The sequence below is a fragment of the Enhydra lutris genome, unplaced genomic scaffold (assembly GCF_002288905.1).
Source record: "Enhydra lutris kenyoni isolate GAN:26980312 unplaced genomic scaffold, ASM228890v2 scaffoldscaffold3, whole genome shotgun sequence".
Lineage (NCBI taxonomy): Eukaryota > Metazoa > Chordata > Mammalia > Carnivora > Mustelidae > Enhydra > Enhydra lutris.
The window spans coordinates 17,193,276-17,211,636 of NW_019154087.1; the positions used below are offsets into that span (position 1 = coordinate 17,193,276).

At 39.1% G+C, this 18,361-nt stretch overlaps 1 protein-coding gene and 1 pseudogene across 2 annotated transcripts in view; both read left to right on the plus strand.

Moving 5' to 3' along the window:
- Window positions 1–2,164: 2,164 nt before the first annotated feature.
- On the plus strand, window positions 2,165–2,474 carry LOC111156097 (annotated as a pseudogene).
- A 2,811-nt stretch (window positions 2,475–5,285) lies between these two features.
- LOC111153734 (arylsulfatase family member J) overlaps window positions 5,286–18,361 on the plus strand; it is a 94,588-nt gene continuing 81,512 nt past the window's right edge. The window contains exon 1 of one of the 2 annotated variants that reach the window (XM_022512928.1): window positions 5,286–5,796. In XM_022512928.1, coding sequence (XP_022368636.1) covers window positions 5,399–5,796 — 398 coding nt within the window. In that variant the 5' untranslated portion in view covers window positions 5,286–5,398. The remainder of the gene's footprint in view (window positions 5,797–18,361) is intronic. The other variant, XM_022512938.1, reaches the window with a different exon arrangement.

Below are 18,361 nucleotides of genomic sequence, written 5' to 3' on the forward strand. Positions count from 1 at the left end.
AACCCAAACAAGCAGCAACCGAGTTTTAAATCTTTTTAATAGTCTATAAATCTCTGGAGTGACTATTTTCACAACTTTTTAAGCTTACATTTAAACATTAGCTGTATCTTTTAAGCATCTAATTACATGTTTAGTTGAAAATAAGTGTCTATAGAAGAAAGGGAAATAGGGTAGCAGGCATACTCTCTTAACTAAGCAAAATAACAACAATGATTTATCTAGGTGTAACTAGAACAACACTTATCAATAGTAAGCTAGGGCATTTCTGCCCATGCATATTGGGGGCTATGGGAAATGCCTTTATGGTAAGGATTAACATGGATGTTTCAAAGAAATTTGTGCAACTATCCATTTTAGTGTTTTTCTATGATTTTCTTAACTTCTCTATTTACTGATAGGCTTTTCATACGCACTCCTGAATTCCACCCTGGCATCCACGACCCATGGTCTGTCCCCTAAAGAGCCCCAGGCCACACTGTGTTGTCTTACTCTGATCTCCCTCTCTGATGGTGACCTTTCTGACAATACCTTCTATTATTTTCTTTTTCCATCCTCCAGTCAAAGAACGTCCTTTACTGGGTCCCTGATTCCTTTGCCACTTGTTTTTCTCTTAAATGATTAATTACTCCTTCCTAAACTTTTAACAAATGCCCCTCTCCCAGAAGATGATGTAGTCATAGCATAGTTCTTTAACTTAAGGAGTATATTGCTGTAGAAATTTCACACTGTGGTGGTTGTGTGATTCTAGTCTTTGTTCCTTCAAATCACTCCCTAAAAATGTCCTGGGATAACTTTTCCTATATTTCTATCATGTCTTGCCCTAACCAAAAAAACTTGGATAGACTTAGTGCTCTTAGGGTAAAATTCAGTTCTTCAAATTTTTTGGACTGAAGCCCTTATTTGTTGCTTCTGTGTCTATAAATCTATACCAGAAAGGACCTTAATACGACTTACTTAAGTACTTTCTCATGTTACGTCCTTCTCACAGGACCTCATCACCCTACTGCCCTCAAATCAAGTTCCAGTGCTTTATACCTTTTCAAATCTTCTCAATATCTGGTGTGATCTGAACTTCCTAACATCATATACTATACAACCCCAGTCAAAATGAGTCTCGGGCAGTTGGTCTTCCCTTTCCTTTTACCTGAAATGTCCTTCCTTTAACTTCCTCTCTTCTTTCCCAAATTTTGATTGTCCTTTAATGCATAGCTACAGTCCCATCTCCTGATGAAGCCTCACCTGAATAATCAGTCTGCCCTAATTTCATCTCAAGGCAATTCTATGTCCTCTCTCTCTCTTTACTGAATCAAATAGTACCTTTAACTTTTGTTATGTCATCCCATGATTATGTAATGTGACTATATCTAGGCCACAATAAACCTATGGTGTTGTTCTGTAAGTGAAGCTGATTCCTGAACACCAAAAATGCTGCTCTAAAGTCAGGAAAAAACAGCTAAATTATAGAGGGTCTTTAATCTGGGATTTCGTGAGGACGCTAAAACTACTGCTTAGAGTGCATGAAACCCAATCTTGTTATGAGAAATGTGAAGTTTATGTGCTTATAATACCAGTGTATGTACAATAAAAGCTAGGGCACTCAACAGCCTCTGATTTCATTCTCAAGGTATTCCTTGTGGATGTGGGAATAACCATTATCCATTTCTCACTTTGGCTAGGGCACCCAACCAATGGATTTTCCCTTTGACTCACATCTCATTTGGCCTGCTGTAGCATGACTATTCTTGTTTCTTGACTCTTACTGCTAATTGTAAATAGTTCTTAGTCTCCCTTAATATTCATACTGTTTACTCCAGAAGTGGCATTTTTAGGGCCAAAATTCTGCCCTTCTATCCTCAATGTGGAGAGCATGCATGCCTTGTGTGAAGATTAGAATTCTCTAACTCTGGCAGCTGTGTTCTCTCTGTGCTATGTGGCTAGAAAATATCTTAGTGTCCACTTGCGGGAAGATTATTTTTTGAAAAACATGAGTTTTGAAGACAGATTTGCAAGTCTAAGTTTCCTGTAAAAGGGGATAACAGCTTTTCCTCAGCGCCACTAAGGCGCTCTGTTCTGCAGAAGCTAAGGCCAGGGAGGGGTGAGGCCCTCATTTCATCCTGTGATTAGCACCTCGCCTGATAGCATCCATTCAGCTTTCACCTGCACCATGGCCTCCTTCTGGGAGCTTGTCTGTTTCTATTCAACCCTCATCCTGCGCAACGATGAGGTCTGGGTCACAGAGGATACAAGCAGCGGGTGTAAACGTTGAACCTTCCTGGCTGGGCTTGTGTGCAAAGACTCTGGCCAATGTGAGCATCAGGAGCCTTATCTGCAAAGTAGGGCCTGATGGACCTGTCCCAGCAGCTGGTGCAGCACCAGCAGAAGGTCCTGCTCCTTCCACCACTGCTACCCCAGCTGAGAAGAAAGTAGAAGCAAAGAAAGAAGAATCAGAGGAGTCTGAGTTTTGGTCTTTTTGACTAAACTTCTTCTGTAATCTGTTCAATAAAAAGCTAAACTGTTAAAAAAGAAAGAGGGGTGGATACCAAACAAAATAACATTTCCCTTAGTTTAAAGGTTACTTCCCTGCACCACCTCACCCACTAACCACACCCAGTCTAAGTCAGATTTCTTTGTTTTAAAATTTCTCTTAAATTTGTTCCTTTGCTTCAGAATACTGCAGAATAGTAGGTAACATTTGGAGTCTGGGGATGATTCATTGATCAGCTTATCTCTTCCCATCAATGTAAGTTCCACAAGAGCAGATGCTGTGCCTGATTTAGTTAACCATTACTTTCCCAGCTATTTGCATTGGCCCAGCTCCTCAGATATTTGTTGAATGGAAAAATATGTCATAAAATTGGTAGAGGAAAGAAAAGCAATAAAGTATGTAAAGCACTGTATAAACATTATAAGGCATATGTATGTATATATGTGTGTGTATATATGGTATATAATCAGTATATAGAACACTATGGTTATCACATGGTAAGTCATAAATGTTAACATTATTATTATTATCTACTCTTACTTGAAATCTGAACTGTAAAGTGCCCTCTTTCTTGCAGAGCAACACGGACACCTCTTATGCTATGTCATTGACTAACCTCAACTAAAAGCAGTCAATCCATCTGAATGCCTGTTGACACTCAAGAACCTTGTTAGGCCTACAAAGCTGGGAGCCTTACCTCAGTGCAATACTCAGTTCAGTCATTACATATTTGGTGATTTACCTTACAGAATTGTTAAGATCATATTTCCAAATAGGACCTCTAACACGGCTCATCTCTCCACAGACTAATCAGAATGGCCTCACAAGAAAATAAACTGGTAGAAGCCCACACACATTAGCAAAATTACCTATATGGAGCCCATGGCAAGTTTCACAGGTGCTAAGTTTCCATTTTACAAAGGTTTTGCCTAGAAACTAACTAGGAAATTTAGCAACAAAAAGGAATTAAAAACAAATGGCTAAGTGAAACGTAGATTTATGCTTAGGCAATTGGGAGAATCTGGCTTTTTATGTGCCAGCCCATAGTATGTGTTCAATAAATATCTTGAACAAATTTTGGAAAAGAAAAACATGTCTCAATGGCTCTTGGCATTGATTGCCTCCTCTATAGGTACCACACATCCCTTTCCTGACGGAGCAGGTCTTTAAAAACCTGTGATTTTAGTAAAAGCAGGCATATCTTCCTAGTCAGGACAAACTTTTAAAATACTTTCGCTCCACATAGTTTAAAAAAAAAAAAAAAAAAGTGATGAAGCTCCTGGAACTATTATATGGGAAATGGTTTCCTTACTGCAGGAGTGCAGACTGGGCTCTCAGGTCCCGAGGGTGAAATGTGTAACTCCTCCTCGCCCCACATTCTTGGCTGGAGATGCCCTGTGGGTAAGTTTGGGGAGCGGTAAGAATAAGGGGACAATTTCAATATCTTCACGTAGGGAGAACCTCTTGAGGAAGTCAGGCTGTCAAGGCCAGCAAAAGGGAAAGGAAATTCAATTTAAAAACTTGTAGTCGCGACTGTTAAAAAAACGGGGGGGGGGCGGGGATAAAGGAGTAGGGAAAATGGGTGGGGGGTGGAGGGAAGAGACTAGTAAAGGAAAACTAGAAGAGGAAGAAAGTTTGCCACGCAGTTTGTTGTTTCTCCTGCTCTTCTCTCGCACTCCCTCCAGAAGCTAGAAAAAGTTTGCAAGCGCAGCATTCGGGATGGGCGAGAGAGCTCTTCATTTATGGACCCACGAAAAGAAGATCCCGCTTCACCCCAACGGATCCGCGCCGCCGCGGTCTGCCCCTTGTCCGGATGATGGAGGGCAGCCGGGAAACCCAGAGAGGAGTTAGCCCTGGCGGACCCCCCTGGATCCCGCAGAGGCCGAGCCGGGGCGCGCAGCTTTCTCTCCGTCCCGCAAAGCCTCCCCTCCCTCCTCGTCCCGGAAAGGAAAAAGGAAAGACCTAACCTCTACACCAACCTTACCCCTCCCCCTCTTCCTGGAGGAGCTAAAGCAGAAAGTACGGTTCCGTGATTCACCGGACAGAAAAGAGGGAGGAGGCGGCAAAGAACGCCTGGTGCCAAAACTAAGTAAGTTGGCTGACAAAACGCACCCATCTTTCCGCGCCTCGGCCGGGTGCACCAACTCCGCGGAGACCTGGTGGGCTCGGCGTGGAACGGCCACCCGGGCGGGGACCCCGCTTCGCTCCCCCACGCGCTCCAGCGGCCCGGAGGACCCGGTGCCCGACGTTCCTGGAGAAAAAGGGTGGTTAGCCGCGGAAAGAAATCAGGAAACTGGGCTCCCCCCCCACCCCCCCACTTCGCCGCCTAGTGTCGGGGAGATTGGCAAACGTTCTGGAGAGGACCGGGAGAAATAGCCAGAAAAGTGAAGAGAGTGGTCAGGAAGTCAGTCCCCTTCAGGCAGCAGTTTATCTGCTAGAGCCCGAGCGAGGCGTGGCGGCTCAACTTCCAGGGCTTTCCAGGTGAGGGACGCCGGACGGCGGGTCCCAGCGACCGGCGCGCGCCCGCGAGGGCCTCGCTCCGCAACGTCCAGGGCGCTCTGGCAGGGAAAGCCCCCACAGAAGGTGGCTCTCAGTGCCTTACTAGACTTTTTCTCCCGACAGCTTTTGGATGGAAGCATTAACTTTGTGCGGAAGCTGCTCGGGGGAGCGGGGAGGAGGAGAAAGTGAAAATTGGAGGAGAAGAGCGACTCCTTGTTTTTCCGACGTCTCACCACTTCTAGAAGGTTGACGTTGTTGGATGTGGTGACAGCTGAGAGGGGCGCAGGACTTCTTTCCAAGTGGAGACGGTCCACCGCCTGCTCGGTCGACCCCTCCCGCGTGCATGTGGGCAGCGGCGGCGGCGGCACGCGGTGCGTGGTTCTGCGAGTGGAGTCTCAGCCGGGACCCAAGTGAATGGCCCCCAGGGTCTGTGCGGGGCCTCCGCCTCCCTCGCCTCCTCGAGCCTGGGTCTGGCCGGGAAAAATGCTAGCCGTGGGGGCGCTGGCAGCCTTCTGGGCGCTCAGCCTCCTGACCTACGGTTACCTATCCAGGGGCCAGGGCTTGGAGGAGGAGGAGGAAGCGACCTTTCGAGCTCAGTCTGGAGAGAGACCGGAGCCCAGTACGACTGCCACCTCCCAACCCCATCTCATTTTCATCCTAGCGGATGATCAGGGATTTAGAGATGTGGGTTACCACGGCTCGGAGATCAAGACTCCCACTCTTGACAAGCTCGCTGCCGAAGGAGTTAAACTGGAGAACTACTATGTCCAGCCTATTTGCACACCGTCCAGGAGTCAGTTTATTACTGGAAAGTAAGTGTTATCACTTCGTATATTTATTCCTTGGAGAAATTTTATGCATTTAATTAAAACCGAGCTCCTAATTTTAAGGAGTAACAGAAAAAAAACATGGCAAACGAGTGAATGAATGAAATGTGGTATTGAGTTATGGTGAGTATTAAATTGGATACCTTGTTAATGATCTTGAACGTCTCCTCTCTAGTCTAGGCTCATTTTCTTACTCTCGGAGCCTGCTGGGACGCGCCCTCCAAGCTTTTAAATGAGGTTAGTATTTGTAAAGTCTCACCTACCAACCACATGTCTCCAGAAGGGGTCTCCTTTTCCAAATCTATTTTGTTTTTTGAGCATACTCAGATTTGTTTCAGGCGTCGCAACAGAATTCACCATCGCCATTACTGATAAGAAAGATGAAAAATGTTCTGCAACTCAGTTTGTTCTTAAATCTAGAATTGAATACTCAAAGCTGTAAGTTCTCATGGACGTAAAAGAGGTCGAGGAAACAGATGGAAAGCAATGTAAAATCAGTGTACAAATGACTGGGTCTTTGATAGGTAACTTTCTCTAACTGGATCAATAATGAGGGCCATGTGAGATTACCAAGGTGATTCTCAAAATGCAAGGAAATTCAATGATGAATGTTCAACAGGAGTCAAATTTCATCTGAAGTTTTCTACTGCTCATCACATGTCTGAGAATTTTCTGGTTAACTCTAAGAAAAATCAAATTATTTGGATGCTTAAGTAAAGCATTTTTAATTTGTTGCTTTGCTAAATCGCTAAACCTTCTGTTTAAGACAGTCATTCATTTTCAAAGTTTATTCTATCCTATTAGAAGATAGGTTACTGTTACTGATTTGGATGTCCAAAGTCAGCCTGTGCAACAGAGATAGATTAGGAGGTCTGGAGGTCAAGCCATCACTGGACAGTGGTAGAAGAGAAGCCTAGTGGTTCAGTATATGTGTCCTGCGCTTTCAGTGTCAGGGAACCCTGCTTCAGGGAAGTTGTTCTTGGAATTGGATCCTCTCAAAGTAGCCAGTATCCATTGGGAAAAAAAAAAAAAAAAAAGATTATTTTGTAAGAATCTCTGTCTTGCAGAGACTTTTGCTTATAGCATGGTTTCCACTGCTTAGCAAACTGTCAGAATGTAGCATCACTGCCAGAAAAAAAAAAAGGAAAAAAATCCCATCCTTTCCTTTCCTGAGAATGAGAGATTTTTAAAAGTCTCACTCTACTTCAGAGTCATTTTAAAGGTTATTTGTAGCATCAGAAAGTCAAGGGTGTTTGATATTTATAAAGGAGCAGATTTTTGGCTGGAAAATAATTCCATCTGGTGGCCTGCAGGTCAAGTTCTTCATGTCTAATCCCAACCACTCTTACATTTGGTTTATGATATAAATGTGTCATAAAAGCTCGCTAAATCTCTTCAACTAATTTAGAGAATTTAAATTTACTGGGATAGCTGATAGTAGTTGAAAATATGTACATGAATTATGTGAATTTTATCTTTCACAGTAGAGCATATGCTATAAGGCTTTTCACCAAGTAAGAACATTTAGTTCCTAAACATTTTCTTGCACGGATAAAATATCTGGTTTTATCTTTCAATCTTTATGTTTACTTAATGACATGAAACAGAAATGAAGTTAGAATAATTCCTAATTTTTTTCTTTTTTTAATTGAAGATAATATACAGTGTTTCATTTATTTTAGGCATAAAACATATTGATTCAACAACTCTATATATTATGCTATGCTCACCAGAGTGTAGCTAATTTTTCTTTTGTCAAAGGTTGACTCTCTTGTTCTTTCAATGCAATCAAACATCTAATGAAAGGATTTATTCTCCTATTAAAATTTTCTATTCAGTGCAACAAATTGTGTAGCTGTTCTATAGATGAGAAGTTTAAATAGATACTGTACTTGATTTAAATTTTTGTTTGATTTAAGCAGTTGAAGACATTTTCATTTGCAGTTCTCCTTTTAGACTGGAAGCTTCCTTAAAATGAACACAAATATAAGAAAGAAAGTAGTGACAGAAGCCTAGTTGTGGGCCTAATATTAATAGTGCAGAACTCAGGGATTATGGTCATTTGTCCTCTCCAGGAGCACATATGTATACTCTCTGGATTTTCTAAAGTAAATCAAAACAAAAACAAAGAGCAATAAAAACCTAACTGTCCTGAATTATTTTAAGTGAAAAATGTGTTATGTAAAATATGAGAGGATTCAAATCTTTTATAAAGTAAGTTAAAATGATTAAAACTGAGGCTACTTTTAATACTATTAACAAATCAAGCCTCCTTTTAGGTTTTGCTGAAGTTCAAAATGTAAAAATCTATTCCCCTATACTGCATAAATGTGCTGCAAATTCCAGATTGCTTTAATAATTTATATCATACCCATCTGGTAATATTAAATATCAGTTAGACTGTCAGCAAGCATTCACTGTGTACAGACAGATCCCTGTATTGGAGCTCTGAGGAATAAGGAAGAAGTAATCCTTAATCTCTGGATAGTGGTCTTCAAATTTAAATCTATGAAAAGAATCACTCAAAAGGCTAGTTAAAATGCAGATTTCCAGGCCCAGCTAGCAATTTGGCTTCAGTAGGTCTGGGGTTGAGCCCAGAAATCCATAGTGATTTAGCAAACACTTCAGGTTATTCTGATGTTAACAATATCAATACAAATTAAGGGTGTAATTATTAAGTGCTAACATCCATTGTTCCAGGGTAATGCATTTTTGTCTCATTTAATCTTTATAACACCCTATGAGATAGTTGCTGTTGTTATGTTCATTTTTTAATATTTATGGCAAAAAATTTTCAAGAGACGTAGTAATGCAGGGGCTCTGTACATGGGACTTGCTGAAACAGCACGAGTTGGCCTGGTGATAAAAAAGTTCGATTGAGAAAGTGGCTGTCTACGTTTGATTTATTTCAAAGTAATTTTCTCACCTTTTGTTTTGTTTTTCACAGTTTTACAAATAAAGACATGGATAAATGACATCATTTTTTCTTTTTTTAAAGATTTTATTTATTCATGTAAGAGAGAGAAAGCACAAGAAGGGAGGAGGGGTAGAGGGAGAGGGAGAAGCAGGTTTCCTGCAGAGCAGGGAGCCTGATGAGGGGCTCATTCCCAGGACACTGAGATCATGACCTGAACCGAAGGCAGATGCTTAACCAACTGAACCACCCAGGCACCCCGTGACATCATTTCTTCTTAAAAGAATATAATGAAGGCTACAGAAAGAGAATTAAAAGTTTTGCAAAATTTAGAGGTACCCGAGTGGCTCAGTCCATTAAGGGTCTGACTCTTGATTTTTGGTTCTGTGCAGAGTCTGCTTGAGGATTTTGTCTCTCGCTCTGCCTCTCCCCACCTCTGCTGTGTGCTGTCTCTATCTCTCTCTCAAATAAATGACTAAATCTTAAAAAAAGTTCTGCAAAATTTAGACATGCATTTTATGCAGACTTTAGGAAAAATTGACAACCTGAACTAAATTTATATCTTTGGCAATAATTTTGTTTTTTTACTATTTTGTTGTTAATTTTTCTACTTGAAGTGCCATGATGATGATTTTTATAAATGCAAAGGTAACTCAAATGTGTATTTGTAATAAGATATTTGATAAATTCATTTTGTGCTAAAAAAAACTCCTTCTTCTTGCCAAGGGTAGTCATTCTCCTGACTTCTAACACTTCAGGTTAATTTTTGCCTTTTGTTTGAACTGTATCTTAATGGAATTATAGAAAATGTACTCTTTCATGTCTACCTTCTTTCTTTTAACATTACTTTAGTAAAACTTTTCCATGTTGTTGCCTGTAGATGTAATTAATTCATTCATCCTCATTACTGAACAGTGTTCTTTTGTATAAATATATGACAATTTATTCATCCATTCTACTGTTGACAGACATTAAGGTGGTTTCCAGTGTTGGGGCATTATAAATAGTGCTGCCATGAGTGTATTTGTATGTGCTTGTTGATGAACATATGTATTTGTTCTTTTTGGATATCTATCAAGAACTTGGATTACTGGGTTATGTGTGTATTCATTTTCTGTGGATAGTTTCGCAAAGTGTTTCCAGCAGTTTAAACTCTTACCAGTTCACACTCTTAGCAGTGTATGGAGAGTTCTAGTTAATTCATATCTTTGTCAACATTTGATACTGTTTTTTTCACTTTAGTCATTCTGGTTGTTACACACTGGTATACCATTATGGCTTAAATTTGCATTTCTCAGGTGAGTAATGAAGTTGGACATCTTTTTATATTTTTATGGACTATTTAAATAATCCCTTTTAAGAAGTATCTTTTTAAGTCTTTGTCTATTTTCTCATTAGGTGATTGTTCTTTCTTACTGATTTGTGATAGTTATTTATATATTCTGTTTCTTTGTCAGATATTTGTACTGCAGATGTCTTTATCCACTCCATGGCTTACTTTTTCACTCTTAATAGTGTTTTTGATGAACAGAAGGTTTTAATTTTAATGTAGCCTAGTTAAGACTCTTTTTCTTTTTATATCCTATTTAAGGTATTTTTGACTAAATCAAGATCTTTTTTTCTAAAAGTTTTATTGTTTTATTTTTATATTTAGATCTATAATTCATCTGAAATTAATTTTCTGTTATGGTATAAGTCAGGGTTCAAGACTATTTTTTCCCATGTGTATCTCCATTGGACCCACACTATTTATTTAAAAAGCCATACTTTCTCCACTACACTACAGTGTCACTTTTTCATAAATCAGAAAAATGTAGATATTTAGGTCTATTTCTGGACTCTATTCTGTTCCATTAGTTTCCTTGTCTATCCTTGTGCCAATACTACATTCTTAACTCTTATAGCTTTATAATACTGATATCTGGAATGTAAGTTCTCTGACTTGTTCTCCTTCAAAATTGCCTTAGCTCTTCTTTAACGGTTCATTCATTTTAATATGGGAGAAGGGAAAATATGAATGTACAAATGCAAATAGGTTGGGAGATTTGGTTTTGGAATATGGAGTAGTTCTTTTCTCAATTCTACTCTCTAAGTGAAATAACAAATGAGGTCATTAGCTGAGAATAAAGATCTGGAGGTTTAAAGACAGAAATAGAAAAATATTCTTCTAAAAGAATGAGAAAGTGAATTAAGTAGAGAAATGCTGTACAAATACAGGGCATTCAACTGAGCCCACTTGAGATTTGTGGTCATAAATTTAAACAGAGATCGGTCATCGTTTGTTTGTTTTTCCTGTGCCATGGCCCAGTGCTGATGTGCAGAAGAAATGCCATTGAAAAGGTAGACTTAAGGGGCACCTGGGTGGCTCAGTGAGTTTAGCCTCTGCCTTTGGCTCCTGTCATGATCTCAGGGTCCTGGGATGGAGCCATGAATCTGGCTCTCTGATCAGCAGGGAGCCTGCTTCCCTCCAACCCCTGTCTGTCTACTTGTGATCTCTCTCTCTCTGTCAAATAAATAAATAAAATTTTAAAAGGTAGATTTAACTAGATTTGGGGCTTTGGCAGATAGTGGGATCACGGACTCTTAATTGGCAAGGAAAAGAGGAAGACAATAAGGGGTTAATGTTCTCTAAGAAATCACCAGGGTCGATGAATTGACTGTCTTGCTGCGGTTGAAGTGAGGATACCGTAATAAACTTGGAAAGCTAGATAGATATTGGTACAGAAATTTGAGAAATTTGAGCTTGGGATCAAAATTGTGTGAGTAGTACAGTTTTGGGAAATGTCAGGGGCATGGATGCTAAGGTGAGGTGGAAGAAAACATCTTCAGACATGAGGAAGGTACAGTTTTAGAAGGGCAAGCTATTGGATAGATCACTTCAGCAGATATTGAAATCATTAACAACAGTAAGAGAAGCAACATTCAAGAGGATGGTGAACCAGGTGCTGGAATCATTTATGAGTGGGAGGTAAAGGCCTGGAACTGGGTAGGTGAAGGAGTCAAATAGGAAAGATAATCTATGATCTGTTGCCTTGCTTTTCAGAGGAGTTGAGCTTTTAAATGAAGACAAGAGCCAAAATTATCTGAAAGTGCCAGTGAGGAACTAGGAGGACATTCATCTCTGCTTCAGGCTCTGTGATAATTGGGGTATAGGTAAAAGAACAGACCCAAGTTTAGAGGATGTCAGGAATACTCAGCAATCAACTAAAGCAAGAAGGTGGGGAGAAAGTCCAGGAAAGAAGGGAGGTCATAGTAAATTTTGGGCTAATGTCAGACTTTCAATAACAGAAGGCTTCTAGGCAGAAGTTAGGGAGTTAGCAGTGGAGAGGGATTGGTTGAATCAGAGTAGAGATGTACAGAGATATATAGAGATTAGAACCCGTGTGAAAGACAATACATTGGGAAGACTGGAGTTAGAGTGAAAACACAAATGGTGCCAAAAGGCATGGTAGGATTTTCTCTACACGATCTCCTAGGAAATGATAAGTGTTCAGTTTTAATTTGAGTCTCATTCTGGAGATTGAATGAGCTCCTGACCCTTCATCAGCAACTACTGCAGCCATACCGTATATAGTCAGGCACACAGTCAGGAGCTCTGGGGGCCTCATCTGGTCCAGGAAGATAGGATCCATGTAGGCCTCCTCTGTACACTGCAATAGACTGTACTGGCAGGGAAACATGTCTCTTGGGAGTTTACAGAGTATTGTTTCTAGATATGAGATTATCAGTCAACAATTATGCTAGTGTTGAAAACCCTGAAAAAGTAATAGAATTCTTTCAGCCACTCTCACAGGAGAAAGAGTCACAGAAGCTAACGAGAGTAGAGTTTGGTGATTCCATTTTGTAGGCATGCGGGTGCACATACCCATTTCCCCTCTGCTTCTATTGTAAACATAACATCAAGAGTCATACATGCTTTCTCTTCCATCCACTTCTTTTATCCAAAGCCTGGTTTTAAGTAGTGTTCCACATACTGAGAATACACAATAAATATCAGTTGCTAAGAGTTTGCCTATTACATTTGTAAATATTTAGTTAATGCATAAACATCTAGAGAAATGTTTATGGTTAGAAGTTTAGAAGAAACAGAATTTTTCTTCCAAGCCTCACTTTGGCTTTGGAAAATTACTGTAACAACAAAGAAGAGGGTAGCTTTAAAGCCTCACATATCCATTTCAGAAAGAACAGCTCAACAGAGAAGGCCATTCAACAAGTAGCTGCCTCTTCCTGTTTGACCTCATGGGTTTTTCTGACAGTAGAATCGTGGTCAAGTAAGCTACTGGCACACTCTTGTGATCAAAGTCCCTAATTTTAAATGAGTCTCTTAAAAAAGGTTCCCTCTGAAATGAATCTCTATTCAGGTAATCCTGGGTGAGTTTCCTGAGTGGCTGTTCTGAAAGGTGGACATTTATCCAGGTGTGGAGAGTTGAGAACATTTTGTTTCATCCAGATGACCTCTCCCAGAGATCAAAGGTGGGAGAAGCGAAAGACTTAGAGCCCCTGATTCTAATATGAGCTCAGTATGAAAGCCTCTTTTATTTCAAAGTTTGGTTTCATTCAGATTTTTTCCCACAGCAATATTCCAGAATTAATTTCACTACAATCTTTTCCTGTATTTTACTTTGATTTAATTAGAGTGTGTTGCAATGTTCTTTTATCATTCTAGATAGTAAATATTCCCAGTAGTGTTACCTCATTGAGACATTCATTCCCTTGTGTGCTCTGTTGCAAAAAAGACTTTTTCCTCTAATCATTTACTCCCTCTCTCTTCTAATTCACTCAGCATATTTGCTTTATTCCACCATGACTCTCATTACATCACCAGCCTCAGCAAACACCCTCCCTGGGTTGCCCTGACTACCACAGAATTGGACCAGAAATTAATTTTTACTGACCACCTTATTGTACCAGTCACTTTTCAAATATCCTGTCATTTGATCTTCACACCCACCCTGAAAGTAAACTATTTTTATTATTTTGAAAAAATAGTTCTGAAATATTTAACAGATGTCTTCCTTTCATGGATGATATATGAAAGTTATAGAGAAATTATATAAGTTGATCACAGTCACACAGCTTCTAAACAACAGAGCCTGTATTTGAACCTAAACTTGGGTATCTTCAACAAGATTCTTGCTGTTTTCATAACCTCATTCTGCCCGATATGAAAATTGTAAGCATATTAGTCTAGTCTTTAAAACAGTTTTTAGCCTTATTTTCCTCTCTCAAGCTTCACACTCCCCTCTAGCAAAAAGGATGATTCACTGTTTCTTGAGCACATTCCATACTTCACTTTCTTCCTGCTTTTGCACATACTGTTTCCACCCCTTGGAATTCATGCCCTATCTCTCTTTGCCCAAATGCCAGCCACTCAAACTCACCTAAAATACTGCCTTTCCTCTGTAGCTTTCCATGATTGCTTAGCCAGAAATAATTTATTCCAGTGATGACCTTTCATAATCCTTTCTATTACTGTCTTATTACGCATGATTTCTACCTCATTCATAGCTGTCACTGGACCTCATACCTCTGGTTTATAATCTCCATAAATCTCACAGTGTTTTGTACTAATAGGCACTAAGTATATGTGTAAAGAATGAGTGAATGAACAAATGAATGAATAGATGAATAAATGATTATTTCCCTCTAGCAGGCAATGTAATAGAGCAGAAATAGCATAGAATTTATAGTGAGGAAATCTGAATTACAGTGCTGATTCAATGAACAAATTCCTGACTGACCTTGAACAAGTAGTTTAATCTCTCTAGGATTCCGTGATTTCACCCGTAAAAAAAAGGAATAATGTTATTATATATATTACCAACCTTAAACTGATCGATTGAGTTAATTTATGAAAACAATGTGAAAACTTTTAAGTATGATATAGCTTTTAAGTAAAAATTATTTTAAATTTAAAGCTACAGCTCTGTAATTTTTAAGCATATGCAAACTTCAAAGGAATAGTTTGGTTTTTTTTTTTTTTAAGTTTTCTGTGATACAGTCATCTCTCTTTTCCAATTTCAGTCTATCAGTGCAAAGAGTTAAAATTAAATCTCATATGTTTTAATTTCTATACAGAAGATTTTTTTGCATGATATTATTAGTTCTGAGATATTCAGGAAGGTGATTAGGGGCATTTTTTTTTTCAATTTCTGCACTTGGAGATGGTGTGTGTTGTTGTCATCATGCTTGGCAGAATCTGATGGAACCCTGCTAAGCTTGTGACAACTGAAAGGAGATGCATATTTAAACAATGACATTAAGAGTATACCACTAAATGAGAAGAAATGGAAATAGGGTAATGGAAAGGCTGGTGATTAATAATTTCAAATTCCTTCAATCAAAAACAACTTTAAATTTACAAGTCTTAGTGACAAAGAGAAGATCCTGAAAGCAGCCCGGGAAAAGAAGTCTGTAACATACAATGGTAAAAATATTAGATTGGCAGCAGACTTATCCACAGAGACCTGGCAGGCCAGAAAGAGCTGGCATGATATATTCATAGTACTAAACGAGAAAAACATGCAGCCAAGAATACTATATCCAGCTAGGCTATCTTTGAAAATAGAAGGGGAGATTAAAAGCTTCCAGGACAAACAAAAACTGAAAGAATTTGCAAATACCAAACCAGCTCTACAGGAAATATTGAAAGGGGTCCTCTAAGCAAAGAGAGACCCTAAAAGTAGTAGATCAGAAAGGAACAGAAACAATATACAATAACAGTCACCTTACAGGCAATACAATGGCACTAAATTCATATCTCTCAATACTTACCCTGAATGTTAATGGGCTAAATGCCCTAATCAAAAGACACAGGGTATCAGAATGGATAAAAAAACAAAACCCATCTATATGTTGCCTACAAGATACTCATCTTAAACCTGAAGACACCTCCAGATTTAAAGTGAGGGGGTGGAAAAGAATTTACCATGCTAATGGACATCAGAAAAAAGCAGGAGTGGCAATCCTTATATCAGATCAATTAGATTTTAAGCCAAAGACTATAATAAGAGATGAGGAAGGACACTATATCATACTCAAAGGAACTGTCCAACAAGAAGATCTAACAATTTTAAATATCTATGCCCCTAACATGGGAGCAGCCAACTATATAAACCAATTAATAACAAAATCAAAGAAACACATCAACAATAATACAATAATAGTAGGGGACTTTAACACTCCCCTCACTGAAATGGACAGATCATCCAAGCAAAAGATCAACAAGGAAATCAAGGCCTTAAATGACACACTGGACCAGATGGACATCACAGATATATTCAGAACATTTCATCCCAAAGCAACAGAATACACATTCTTCTCTAGTGCACATGGAACATTCTCCAGAATAGATCATATTCTTGGTCCTAAATCAGGTCTCAACCGTTATCAAAAGATTGGAATCATTCCCTGCATATTTTCAGACCACAATGCTCTGAAGCTAGAACTCAATCACAAGAGGAAATTTGGAAAGAACCCAAATACATGGAGACTAAACAGCATCCTTCTAAAGAATGAATGGGTCAACCAGGAAATTAAAGAAGAGTTGAAAAAATTCATGGAAACAAATGATAATGAAAACACAATGGTTCAAAATCTGTGGGACACGACAAAGGCAGTCCTGAGAGGAAAATATATAGCGGTACAAGCCTTTCTCAAGAAACAAGAAAGGTCTCAGGTACACAACCTAACCCTACACCTAAAAGAGCTAGAGAAAGAACAAGAAAGAAACCCTAAACCCAGCAGGAGAAGAGAAATCATAAAGATCAGAGCAGAAATCAATGAAATAGAAAGCAAAAAAACAATAGAACAAATCAACGAAACTAGGAGCTGGTTCTTTGAAAGAATTAATAAGATCGATAAACCCCTGGCCAGACTTATCAAAAAGAAAAGAGAAAGGACCCAAATAAATAAAATCATGAATGAAAGAGGAGAGATCACAACTAACACCAAAGAAATATAGACAATTATAAGAACATACTATGAGCAACTCTACGCCAACAAATTTGACAATCTGGAAGAAATGGATGCATTCCTAGAGACATATAAACGACCACAACTGAACCAGGAAGAAATAGAAAGCCTGAACAGACCCATAACCAGTAAGGAGATTGAAACAGTCATCAAAAATCTCCAAACAAACAAAAGCCCAGGGCCAGACGGCTTCCCGGGGGAATTCTACCAAACATTTAAAGAAGAACTAATTCCTATTCTCCTGAAACTGTTCCAAAAAATAGAAATGGAAGGAAAACTTCCAAACTCATTTTATGAGGCCAGCATCACCTTGATCCCAAAACCAGACAAGGATCCCATCAAAAAAGAGAACTACAGGCCAATATCCTTGATGAACACAGATGCAAAAATTCTCGCTAAAATACTAGCCAATAGGATTCAACAGTACATTAAAAGGATTATTCACCACAACCAAGTGGGATTTATTCCAGGGCTGCAAGGTTGGTTCAACATCCGCAAATCAATCCATGTGATACAACACATTAATAAAAGAAAGAACAAGAACCATATGATACTCTCCATAGATGCTGAAAAAGCATTTGACAAAGTACAGCATCCCTTCCTGATCAAAACTCTTCAGAGGGTAGGGATAGAGGGCACATACCTCAATATTATCAAAGCCATCTATGAAAAACCCACCGCAAATATCATTCTCAATGGAGAAAAACTGAAAGCTTTTCCGCTAAGGTCAGGAACACGGCAGGGATGTCCGTTATCACCACTGCTATTCAACCTAGTACTAGAAGTCCTAGCCTCAGCAATCAGACAACAAAAGGAAATTAAAGGCATCCAAATTGGCAAAGAAGAAGTCAAACTATCACTCTTCGCAGATGATATGATACTATATGTGGAAAACCCAAAAGACTCCACTCCAAAACTGCTAGAACTTGTACAGGAATTCAGTCAAGTGTCAGGATATAAAATCAATGCACAGAAATCAGTTGCATTTCTCTACACCAACAACAAGACAGAAGAAAGAGAAATTAAGGAGTCCATCCCATTTACAATTGCACCCAAAACTATAAGATACCTAGGAATAAATCTAACCAAAGAGACTAAGAATCTATACACAGAAAACTATAAAGTACTCATGAAAGAAATTGAGGAAGACACAAAGAAATGGAAAAATGTTCCATGCTCCTGGATTGGAAGAATAACTATTGTGAAAATGTCTATGCTACCTAAAGCAATCTACACATTTAATGCAATTCCTATCAAAGTACCATCCATTTTTTTCAAAGAAATGGAACAAATAATCCTAAAATTTATATGGAACCAGAAAAGACCTCGAATAGCCAAAGCAATATTGAAAAAGAAAGCCTAAGTTGGTGGCATCACAATTCCGGACTTCAAGCTCTATTACAAAGCTGTCATCATCAAGACAGCATGGTACTGGCCCAAAAACAGACACATAGATCAATGGAACAGAATAGAGAGCCCAGAAATAGACCCTCAACTCTATGGTCAACTAATCTTCGACAAAGCAGGAAAGAATATCCAATGGAAAAAAGACAGCCTCTTCAACAAATGGTGTTGGGAAAGTTGGACAGCCACATGCAGAAAAATGAAATTGGATCATTTCCTTACACCACACACGAAAATAGACTCAAAATGGATGAAGGA